Source organism: Channa argus, chromosome 13, assembly GCF_033026475.1.
Source record: "Channa argus isolate prfri chromosome 13, Channa argus male v1.0, whole genome shotgun sequence".
NCBI classification, from domain to species: Eukaryota; Metazoa; Chordata; class Actinopteri; order Anabantiformes; family Channidae; genus Channa; species Channa argus.
Window position 1 is genome coordinate 7,651,867 of NC_090209.1, and position 12,915 is coordinate 7,664,781.

General features: G+C 39.7%; 1 protein-coding gene across 4 annotated transcripts in view; it reads right to left on the reverse strand.

The window, feature by feature from the left end:
* grm4 (glutamate receptor, metabotropic 4) overlaps nucleotides 1-12,915 on the reverse strand; it is a 169,052-nt gene that overhangs the window by 117,475 nt on the left and 38,662 nt on the right. For 2 of the 4 annotated variants that reach the window (XM_067528207.1, XM_067528208.1), the window contains one exon: nucleotides 334-1,320. The exons of 1 other annotated variant lie outside the window; for it this stretch is intronic. In XM_067528207.1, the coding sequence (XP_067384308.1) occupies nucleotides 334-864 (531 nt within the window). In that variant the 5' untranslated portion in view covers nucleotides 865-1,320. Of the gene's footprint in view, nucleotides 1-333; nucleotides 1,321-5,287; nucleotides 5,458-12,915 lie in introns of those variants that run through there. One more of the 4 variants, XM_067528209.1, reaches the window with a different exon arrangement.

Sequence of the window (12,915 nt, forward strand, 5' to 3'; positions counted from 1 at the left end):
CAAAGGCAACACTAAGGACTCTTGGCAAATTAATGTCATTAGTGAGGAGAATAATAGTGTAATGATTGGTGCCTGGTTTTCTGGACAGTGAGAAGAATTGTCTTAAACTAAGATGATTTAAGCTTTTAAGGAGATTCATGTCTCTATGAACGTGTGTTGTGTGGTGATATTGACATGGTGTAAGATTCAAAGTCCGCATTGGCTGATATTTTTTTCAGCTCTGACGGAACTCCAGCAAATATGTTTCAGGGAATATAACGTACTATAAAACAGTGATTAGAAAGAGGCTGAAGAAAAGTAAAGTAAGAAGTGTGTGCTGTGGAAGAAACTGACCTTGAAGAGACGCAAAATGTTGGCTACCATGATTGACACAGAGCTGGCAGATGCACCAATCACTCCCACCACTCTCTCAGGCTTAGTGATGATGGGCGGACCTCCGCTGAGACACTTGACATCAGTTGAGTCTTTCTCAATCAGTGCCTGAACAAATGTCAGCGACTGCTCCAGAGCATGGGTGTCCCGGGAGCAGGTGTCTAGGATTCTTGCCCCCAGACTGATATTAGGCAGCAGCTCATTGTCATTATTGATACGATCCAGGGCAAACAGCATGGCCTCCAGCCTATGGATCCCTTTCTCCTTCTTCAGCTCCCCACAGGCTTTGCCATCATTCCCTCTAGCATGCACTGGGAACAGCCCTCCCAGAGATATGTCCCCATCAATGCGTATTGAATTGAGGTGTGTGTGGCCTGGCATTTTGGGTTTGGCTGCCAAGGCGATCAAGAAATAAGCCAGCAGCAGCACCCAGCAGTAGACACCTCTGTGGCAGCCAGTCCACGCTCTCTCAAAGCCTCCTTGCAGAGTCATAATGAAAGGCTAAATCCGCATCCAAATACAAACTCAGGTCCTTTGAAAATGAAAGGATGTGCACACATATAACAGCACGCACATATACAAATGTCCTGAAGTTAGCTGCAATATTTTTCAGAGCACAGTCATCTTCAGAAGTCTCTTGTCATTACTTCTAGCTCTGACACAAACTCAGTGATGCAAATTATACATGCAGCCTTGCTTTATTTTTCTCATGCACTTTCTTCTTTCCTTTTTATTTTTCACTATTTTACTTCACTTCTGAGTGCTGGTTACATGCAGTAAGCAAACAGTACAGGGTCCGCTGTGAGTGTTCTCTCAAGGCAATAACAAAGGGAGGTTTGCCTCAATTCTCTGCTTCTATGAAACCACTCAGGTGAATTTAGTTCTCCTCTTGGTCGTTCAACCAGGCAGAAAGTCTCAAGATGATCCAGTGAGATCTACAGCAGGCTCCTGTAAAGAGAGTAGAGTTGTGTGAGACTCAGAAGAAACAGCAGAAGGAGCAACGTCTGTAAAAAAAAAAAAAAAAAAAGATGAAATTGAATCACATTAATCTGATTTCACCAACAGTGTTGTCCCTAGTCTACAACACAGTTGAGGTCTTGTCTTAGTGTAAATGCCTATGAAGCCTTGATGAAATGAATGCATGCGAGCTCAAGTGTCACGCTGCATGTTGACGTTGGAAAGCCCAGTATATTTTCTGGACCAATCTGAAATAATACCTGGAACCAGCACTCTGCACAGGAAATCTGTTCTGTGTTGCACCCATCCCTCAGCTGCTTTCAGAGCACTGCAATGAATTATTTCTATGTGCCTTGAGCATAACTGATTTGCTGCTGCTTGGCACTGCTCCATAGGCTTCATAACCACACACTGCTCTGCACATGTAGACCATCTCTAGAGGGATTTACCAAGAGGTTATGAAATGTACTGCTAAATTAGGAGCACAGGATTCTGATAATCAAAGCAACGATGTTCCTCGAGAACATATCTGCTCTTTTCTACATCCAACCTCTCATAGTCTCTCCTAGCCCTGATCTCAACACTGCTACTGCAGACTGTGTGTGTGTGTGTGTGTGTGTGTGTGTGTGTGTGTGTGTGTGTATTCTCACAGCAGTAGGCTAGCTTTCCTCCACAGTGCCAGACTAATAGAGCGGTGGATCGGGGCACAGTGGGAGAAGCCTGCAGCTCTCACTCTCTCGCTCTTGCAATTGACCATCAAATATACAAACACATACATACAGACACACACACACACACACACACATATCTGTCAGGCTTACTTCCTGCTGTTTTTGTATGCTAACATAAAGACTCCTGCTGTGTTGTAACAGAGGACACAAAGGGCAAAAAGCCTCTTAGGATCAGAAAGTTGTTCTGTGTTGCAGCAGCTGTCAAACCCTTCCCTACACAGCTGTGATATTTTCCAGTATTTTAATGGAAGTGGAGCTTTAGTCGCTGGCATTATTGGCTAATTTGTATCTATTTCTCTAATTTTAAATATCAAAAGTACATATTTAGAGGAAAGTTTCATTGAGGCATCAAGAGATTTGCTATGACTCATAAATTATAAACCACTAAGCTATCTCCTAGTCATGTGTGTGTCCTTGCGTTCTTTTACTTTCCACACCAAATCAAATAATAAAGATGCTCTGCTCTAACACTACACAGTGGCCTGTCTTGTACTGCCTCTCTTATCCTGCTGGGAACCAAAGGAGATATTTATATCATCCTGCACAGATCATCCCCTTAAAACACAGCATCCATAATGGATGAAGACCTACCAGTCACAGCAAAACATCTTGTTCGAGGGGAAACCCTAGAAGTGAAAGAAATGGGAAATGGGTGGCTATGCAAGCTTGGTGTTTTGTAAATGAGTTCAAAACAGGCAAACAGGTAAAAAAACAAACTCCCTGGGAGTACAGAAGTACAGGTAAATACTATGACATAATTGATGCCATAAATCTAGTGATGATAAAAATCTGTGTGCAGTGAAAGAACGCAAGATACACATTTGCACCCTGCTTTTTAACCACAATTAACACACCTGTTTCACAATCAAATAATCACAATGAAAATGTTGTATGTATGTATCATAATGATTTGCCAGAGCACTTTACAGTGCTTTACTTAAAAAATGATTAGAAACATGGGTGGTCTGCAAATAGCTTTTTTATTTAATGATTGTATTTTCTATGGGGGGATAGGTAATACTTGTATAATAATATGCCATGTGATGATAATCTGAGCTGCAGGCAGTGAATTTGTGTCTAGTTTAAAATCAGCCCGTCCCTCATCGTTGTGATTACAAACTAATAAAGGTACTAGTGGGATAATCACTGCGTACCACTGAATAACACCACCAGATAAATGTCTTGAGTGCTGGACAATATTCTTATTAATTTTGTGAGGTTTTAAGTATAAGCCTTGACATCTTGGAGATGGAGTCGCTCCCCGCCCCCGCCTCCTCATATCTTTTTTGGAGGGGTGGACAGCAGTACCCCATCACTGTCATCACTCACTATAAAAGACTGCATACACAGTGGCAGCTTTACCAGATGTTTAGTCACAAGACCCAGATGGGCAGATCAGATAAACATCAGCTGTCTGCAGACTGTGGGAGTTAGGGGAAATTGCAATATCCAAACTGCAAGCATTTCCCCTCAGAGTGAGGAGCTCCAGTATCCTCTGCACTCGACCCCAGTCCCCTGTTGCTATGTGCAGTGCCACACTGTTGGCATTGCACATCTATGAGATTCCCTACAGTTTGAGTTTAACCAAGGAATAAATGTTTGGAATGAATGTGTTTTAAGCTTTTAGTAAAAAAGAAACTTTTTGTCAGCATCAGTGTTGAAGTTATTAAATGTAATCATTATTAAAATCTGTTAAACATTGTGCAGCAAATGAATCAGCTTTGCACCAGTAAATAGCTGACAAATCCCTCTAAACATATAATGTTCAATTAATTTACAAGATGCAAATTTTAAATTGGCTTAAAGAAAGTGACAGTCAACATGTGGTTACGCATGATTGCGATTTCCTCACATCATGTTCAGTAGTCAGTAACAAAGCTGCCATCAAATGACATTTATGGTACTTCATGGTTTTCGAGATTTTTTTGAATTTGTCTTGCTAATTGTTTCTAGAGCAATTAACTTTGTGTCTTTCGATTTTTTGTTATAATGGCTCTTTTTCAGCAGCACCACACACACACACACACACATACACTCTCCGTTCTGACATTTTAATTGAGTGCAATTTACTTTTTGTTACAAGCATGGAAAAGTTTAATGCCCACTAGGGAGTTGCCCTTGGGGATTTAACTAAGTATTGGAAAGCTAGAAAAAGATTTAATGCTAAAATGAAGGCATAGAGAAGAAGGGCCTCTGAAACAGTTGAGAAAACTACAAATCATTTCTCTGCTAAGTGATCAAAGATTGCCGACAGCATTTCTGAATTTTGAATCAGCCACTGGCTGCTCGCCAGCCACCACCAAGCCAGAATGAAACGCAAACTCCTACCAAACCAGATTGCTTCTGAAGCAACTCGGCCAATAACTGGCAACTACCTTGCTTTAAAAAGATTTAATTTTTAAACCATGTCTGGTTTTTGCCTTTGCTCGACATTCACACTCTATCAACACTGTACAGTATTCAGAGAAATACATCAATGATTATAACAGCCACACTCACAACTACTGCACTGTCTCACACTCAGTCACGTTCATGTGAAAGCATTTCAGCTGCTGTTTATAGCTTCAAGGCAATCTTTAGTGTTGCTGTTTACACAAGCAACGGCGGTAAATGTCTTCAGTTACTCAGTTAGTGCCGCCTGTTGAGCAAGAATTTCGATGAATACTAGCAAAGCTCACAGGTGCAGCTAATATCTGCACCCACAGAGATCTTACCATGTGTACATCCATGCATCTAAACTAGTGTGATTATTTTCATTTCAGAAACAATGTGCACAGAAAATGCTGCTGCTACAAGTGGGTCCTTTTTATGTTATTTCATGGTGTTGTGTGTTGCTGTTTTGCTCTAGAAGCAAGGCACAGCAGAGAAAACCAAAAAGACACGACCCTCAATTTCATATCCTGCCATCTCTGCAATGACATGCGTCCTGCTAATAAGTCTGTCAGAGTGGAGCCGGGTGACGGCTGACAGTGATTCCCTAATCCGACAGGGAACTGCTGTTTTGGCCGTTATGCTTCAGCAGAGGAGATACTTCAGCCCAAAAGGCCAATATGATCACAGTGCAGGATGGAGATAAAGTCCTCAGTGCGGGAAGTGTTAAGCTACCTGCAGGTCTGTCTGCTAGAAATACCTAAGTGGTTTTTGTAGCTTTTGGTAGATGTTGTTCTTCACATTTTCATCATGATGCAGTTTTTTGCTGTGTATGATCCTGTGCTATACAAACATACCTGTCTGAGTAGATCAGAAGTTGTAACAGTAGCTTTGCAGTGCACAGCTGTTTTAAAAGTTATTGCTGTTTTAAAAGGAGAGATCCATCACAGGACAGAATTGTAATGTTCAGCTGCTCCTGTATTATTTTTCTGCAACGCTGACGCTTTTCTGCTGAAATACAAAAGAAACAGGAGCTTAATTATTATTGGCATCAAACTGATGATTGTGACCATTGTTTTTAGACAATGAAGGCATCACGGAAAAAAAGACTGTCCTCATTGCCAAGGAGAGTTGTGACAGATCCTTTAAAAGAAGTGCGTCTTTGAGAAGAATACAGTTTATTTACACCTCAGGATATTGTAGGAGAAGATAATGTGATGAAGCCTGAAGCTTGTTAGAGAGGTCCTGTTACCATGTTTGTATGTGTACTTGACAGTTTTTGGATTTGCTGTACATGCTTTAGTTTGACTAGACCTGGGATTTTCAAAGTCTGACACTGTGGGCCCCCATCAAATGAAGCGGACGCAGCCCCCAGCACCTGTCTTCTCTAATGACAAAAAATATTGGTTGTGCAACATGGCAAAAATTGTTGTTAATGGTTTGGGTCACTTCTATTAGTCACTGTGTTCAATTTGAAGGATAATCATGCTCTTGAACTACAGTCTGTCTTTGTTTATATTTTGGCAAACTAGCATCATTAAAAGTATCTATAATTAGCTCTTAGCAGTTCTCATTTGCTGTGCACCCATGGAAGTAGAGACAACTTTTAGTAGATTTCTTTGATCCTGAAAAAAACTTCAAAACCTGGCAAGGATTCTCAGGCAAGTCTGGAGTTAAAAAAAAAGTGTTTTTCCTCTGATCTTTAAGCATATTTATGAATTTTATGATTGTGATGGACATAGAGACAGTGATGCTCAGAAAGTATGAGTCACACTAAAACTAAATATTGCGTGTCTCCGTACTGCTAGTTTAAATTTACCTGAACTCTGAGTCCAAGAAGGAGCACAAATTTTGATGCAAATTGCAGCATTTGGGCACCAAGGGTTTTAATACTGTTATTGTCTTTCATGTCACACAGTATTTTTGCCTTCCGTGCCTCCCTGTGGAGAAAGGGGAGAGCACCTGTGTGCTAAACAATGGGATGATCTGAGATAAAACATCATTTTCTTTTAAGAGTACGGAGTAACCTTCATAGGAAATGCTAGACAAATCCCCGTAGATAAATCATATTGTGAGTCAGTATCTTTTTAATTCTGAGTGAAATGTTCCATGTTCATGTATGATGAGTCAGATTCAAGATATATTAGGGTGCAGGCGCATAGAAAGTGCTTAAAAGAAATGGGAGAGCAGGGGGGGGGGTTTGCAGAAAGCTTCATTACTTCATTGCGTTTATCGTACACTATATACCAGGCTCTCCACTCACCCCATCTCCATAACAGACATCAGACACCCCCCTCAAAGCTAACCCGCCCTTTCTCCATTACCCTGTTCCCTCTCTCCAGGACACTGTCCATTAGCTTTCTCCACCAGAACTGGAAATATTAGGGCCGATTGATATTCGCTCATTAACACTTTCTTCATGCAAAATGCAAATTCCATTAACAGTCTGTGTTGGTGCCCCGGGCTAATAGAGAAGATGATTTAAGATTTCTATGGAGAACATCTAACAGTGAGAATGTAGAATGGCACAGAAACACTTTCTAAAGAGGTCATAGACGCAAAATAATCATATCAAATATTCATCTGTTATTGTGTTTATACTGTCTTTAATCATATAGTGGCTTTGTTATCGGAAATGTGCATAACTATGATTTATTTATTTTTACATGAACAAATCTATCAATACTGGCTGCGTGCAGACAGCTGGAACTCCTTTATTGCCTCTTTAGATTAGCACAGTAGAATTGAATTGCAGAATTGACCTGTTGGTTGGATGCAGTGTTGCAGCAGTTGCAGTAAATATCTCTTATCCTCCATCCAGCTTCTGTGCTATGTGATGTAACTTCCCCTAGATACAGTTCTCAACCACGTTTTCTCTCCACTACATGTGTGTGCAATGGTAGTTAAATGTGGCCAAATTCCCCAAGTCCCATCATACGCACATAAAATGGTAGAAAGATCATTGGGGTGAAGGAATAATATGACTTGTCCTGGTGTTTGCTTCATTTCGAATTCAAGAGAGAGAGAATAAGATAAGAAATATATAAGAGGCAGTAAAGCAATGAAAAAGAGGCACTAGCTGACGCTATGTGTGTGTCCCACTTAGCTTGAACTAATTTTTCATGTCTTGCCACGGTTTACAACATCAACACACAAAAAGCCCCCTTTGAGCTTTGCTGTTTAGGAGCCAAGTTCATAAGTGCTTGACTCAGAATGGCCTAAATGTGCCAAATGAGCCACACTTCACGAAGGGGCAGTAAAAAGGTTCAGCCACAGTAAAATGCCTTGTATTCAAAAACTAGGCTGCCAGCAAGCTCAAACAGCCGCTCTTCAAATAGCTATGATTTCATTTAGCTATATCTTGTTAAAGTGAATGCAGATAATTGTTTGAGTTAGATATTGTTGCTCATAATTTATGTTATGTGTTCTTTCGTCACTCAGAAGCAAATCCTACTATAGATCCCCCCGTAAAAAACCCATTAGTACAACAATAACATAGATATTGAACATGGTAGTTGCTCCACAATGCAGTGCGTCTGTAAATACATATCATTGCTCATATTAAGCTCTTCAAATAAGTTATTCGAATGCATGAAAGAGCCTCTAGAGCTTCTAAGCTGAACCTTTCAAATCCAGCAGTGTTTAAAAAAACAGCGGGTTGTGATATGTAATAGATATACAACATTTTGCATGTAAACTGTTAATTAAAACTCAATGGAATAAAAGAAAACATATTGCAATACTCAAGTTTATTGATATTTGTTTACACCCCTACTTCATATTTGGCTCATGATTTTCCTAAAAGTCCTAAAGCATACAACTAACCAAAGTCATTGAGAGTCAAGCTAAATGATTCAGTGACACTACCCGTCAACAAACTGGTATAATGCAAGGTGGGAAGAGACAGACTACTAGTTTTAACTTATGTCTCACAGTAGACACTTCAGGCAAATTAGATGTGAAATAACATGTACACAGCATTTCTTAGCCCTTAAGATAACTTTTTATCCATTGCTGTAGGTACATTTCAGCTCATACTCCTCACACAAAGTGAAAATTTAATTGTTATAGGCTAGATGAAAACGAGAACAGAGCTAAAGGCAAAGCTACTAGGCAAATTTCTTTCAAACTTCATTTCAAGAATAAAGCATGTCGTGTCTGCTGCACAGAAATCAAACAAGGAAGACTGTGGCAGCTGCTATGTAAAGCGCTCTCTGAATCCAATAAATCTCTCCCCAAGAGCGGCACCCTAATAGTCAAGTAATAGCTGGCTAACAGTGTTGAGCACATTTCAGAATGTGCAGGGGAGATAGTTTTGTCACAGAAAAGCGAACACTCTGAATGCACCTCCCTCGGTGGTGACAATAGGGGCAAAGACGTATTTGTGAGAAATCACATATTTTATATCCCACATTCGGCTTCTAAGTATAGCCCGGGTTTATCTGCACTCCTGGAGACAGAAGCTATGAATACTGCAACCCTCTGGTTGCTGCCCCCCTGTCAAAGAGGGTTTCAATGTTGAGGCATGCTTGAATGGATAAAGTGGGGTTTTTTTTTTGTTTGTTTTTTTTTTTAAATCATGAGAACGCCACCATCCTCTTCTCTTGGATGCTGCGGGAAGTTGACTGTTCAGGAACCAATCAAAAGAAACATTACATGAAAAGATGAAAAATAATAAGAGCATTAGAAGCTCCCAAATCATTCTTTAAAAGACTATACATCAGAAAGTGATGTATGACTGTCTCTGCCAGTTTAAAATGAGGTCGAGGTGTTCAACAGGGTAGTTGGAGGCTGGGTCGCAATTCAGATGTTACTTCTACTTTGAACCAAAGGTGTATATCTAAGACCTGGTGAAAACAAGCAAACTTACTGCCATCACTTCAAAATGGCCACAAATTTACATCCCTGCTATGATTTCACTGTTTAACATGTGGATATCATTTCCACTGGCACTGAAGTGTCTCACTTCCTGTGTTATTGTGTTTTTGGAAATGTTGGGTGAGCACAAAATCTGACCAGCAGAGTGCCGGTTTGTGCAGCATGTTGGTGTGGTTTCCTCACCTTTGACATTTGATTCAGTGGCACATGCTGAAAGTGACAATGCAGTTCCACTGTGGCAAATACAGGAAACATTTGCACACCTCACACAGCGCGGAGAAATAATGAACTTTGACAACATTTGAAAATTGCCCACCAAGTCTTTCTGTAGTTTTAGAGACATGGTTCTCTTCCAGTTTAATCACTTGATTGACATCCAGTAGATACTGATTGTATTCTTTGCCACTCATCCTTAGACCACATGAATGTCCTCATCCCTGTCACTACACAGCATGTGGAATGCTGACAAGGCCAAATGAAGTGCACCCTGAGTGATTAGAATAAGTGTCAGGAGGTCACAGCAGCAGGGCCTTAATAACACGTTTGTCTCCCAGAGCACAGAACTGATGCTCTTGTTTCATTTGTCCTCTGTACAAAAGCTCAGCAAAACTCTCTGGAATTTTAATATCTACCCTGTTATGTTCATTGCTTTATAGCCATATTTATCAGTTTTACAGTTTACTTTTTTAACAGGTTCATGGCTTATATTGATTTTATTGATTTTTATTGATTTTTTTAATGTTGTAGTATACACATCTTTTATTGTACAGTTTCTAGAATATTTCTCCTTGGTCTGTTGTCAGCACTACAGTATTTTACAATGTAACCTTAGTTGTAAACCTAATCACCCTCTTAGAACTCAGTGACAAACAATATAAACATGTTTTTACTGTACAGTTGGGTAAATGCTGGCTGAAAAAAAAAACAGTAGCATCAGCTTTTCTGATAAATACAACCCCAAATCAAAAAAAGTTGGGAAGATGTGTAAAACGTAAATAAAAACCGAATGCAATCATTTGCAAATCTCATCAACCCATATTTTATTCACAGTAGAACATAAACAACATATCAGATGTTGAAACTGAGACATTTTACCATTTTATGGAAGATATTAGCTCATTGTGAATTTGATGGCAGCAACACATCTCAAAACTGTTGGAAATGGGAAAACAAAAGGCTGGAAAAGTAATTGCCACAAATCAAAAACAAATGGGTATAAAAGGAGCATTTCAGAGAGGCAGAGCCCATCAAATGTAAAGATGGGCAGAGGTTCACCAATTTGTGACATACTGTGCCAAGAAATTGTGGAACAATTTCAGAAAAATGTTCCTCAACCTAAAATTGGAAGACTTTGAAGATCCCACCATCTACAATATATAATATTATCAAAAGATTCAGAGAATCAGGAGGAATCTCTGTGTGCTAGGGACAAGGCTAAAGGTCAATACTGGATGTGTGTGATCTTCAGACCCTCAGGCAGCACTGCATTAAAAACAGGTCTGATACTCTAGTGGACATCACTGCATGGGCTCAGGAACACTTCCAGATATCAGTGTCTGTGAACACAGTTCACTGTGCAGTCCAATAGTGTAATGTGGTCAGATGAACCAAAATTTTAAATTCTTTTAGGAAACCATGGACTCCATGTCCTGTGGACTAAAGAGGAGAGGGACCACCCAGCTTGTTATCAGTGGACAGTTCAAAAGCCTGCATCTCTTGATGTATTATTGCCTAGGGCGTGGGCAGCTTCCACATCTGGAAAGACACCATCAATGCTGAAAAGTACAGGATTTAGATCAAATTATGCCTTCATGCTACATAATGGTAAACATCACCTTGTTCCAACTTTTTTGGGATGTGTTGCTGTCATCAAATTCAAATTGAGCTAACATTTTCCATGAGATGTTAAAATGTCTCAGTTTCGACATTCTTCTTTTATTTAGTTTTTACACATTGTCCTAAGTTTTTTTGAATTGGGGTTGTATGTACACAACTTTATGTAACCTTTTTTGTGCCAAGGTGTCCTGTTATCAACTAGTCAGTATTTTGTATTTTTGCATAAAACATCAAATCGGATCAGTTATCAAAATTGTCGGCAATCAAGTTTCGGTCAACGAACTAACTGAATAACTGACCAGTTATTTCAGGTCACATGATCCAATTTTCTGTTATTGTGTTATGGCTACTAAGAAGAGTATAGGGACTGTGACACAGGACAGGACGAGTAAAATTAAAGACAAAAGACATACTTCGAAATATGCTGTGTTGCTGTCTTTTTAACCAGTAATCTCGTCTGGTTGCTGAGCGACTAATCCTAACCAAGAAATATAAGCAAGCTGGCTTTTGTACACATTTTAAAAATGAGAGAGACATAACATGTTTATTACTGAGCCTTTAAAGAGCTGGGAGCAGGTTTTGTTTGCTTTAGACTGATCCAAGGTGGCCATTACAATGTTTACGGTCTTTGTGCTAAACTAATCCCAATCAGCTCTCTTTGACAGTGTCGCTTTTGTATGGTGCAAGAAAACAGACCGAAAAAATAACAAATAAAACAAAGAAATAAAATACCATTCCCGGTGAATATAATGCATGCAGCAATCATATTTTTCTAAGACATATAGATAAGTATGTTTAGGAAACTGGGTTGCAGTTCTATAGTTGCTGTAGTTATGTACACCATTTCAAAAATGCTGAAACGTGTATCTCTTTCACAATAACCCGATTTTCTTATGGTTTGCATTGTGTTGTGGTATAGTTACTCAATGTTACATGACTCTATGTTGTGCAACAGTGTATTGATGGTGAGCTGCCTGAGCATCAGGCCACACGCTTCTGAGATCGAATCAAAGGTCCCTGAAAACATCACAACCAGTACCCTTACAGGCACACTTACTTCCTCGCACTGTCATCTTGCTTTTTAGTGGTATCATTACCCAAAAAACTAGAGAGCAGAGCCCAGCTTGCTTAATGCTATCTGCCAACACTGAAATCTCTCCTCTATTTTGCCGTTCATCTCTTCTTAGAGGGATCTCTCTGGCTTCAGAGGGTACCCAGTCAGCCTTTGGTCTGATGACATAGATTTAATCCCCAGACTAAAGATTTTATAAAAGTGATTTTATTTTTTTTTTTACCCTTCTTAATCTTGTCAAATGTGCATGCTGGGCGGCTGCAGTGTGGCTGAAAGAGCATGTTATGAGTCTGCCAAGAGGAGTGAAACTGAGAGTTAAATACAAGAATGCAAACAGTGAATGCAAGGGTATTAGGTTGTAAGCTTTGCATCATTGCTAATTGGGATGCCAGTGAGTTCTTATTAAAATCTGCCACTTTTCTTTTTTCCTGTTCCAAGCTGTAGTCTGTGATGCTTGGCAGAAAGTGTCTCGTAAACCCTTAGAGAGGTACAGTAGAGTGCTGCAGGAAGATGATGATTGTTACAGTCAAACGAATATATTGTGTATAATCCATATGAGCGTAGAACAGAAGCAAACCACAAAAGCATTAACAGCTCAGGTTTAAGATTTTGTAAGATTTGAGCTTTTGTCCTTCGTGTAGCCTTTTCCTAACCATATGCTGTCTAATTGATGTTTTTGTAGCAACATCACTGTACTTA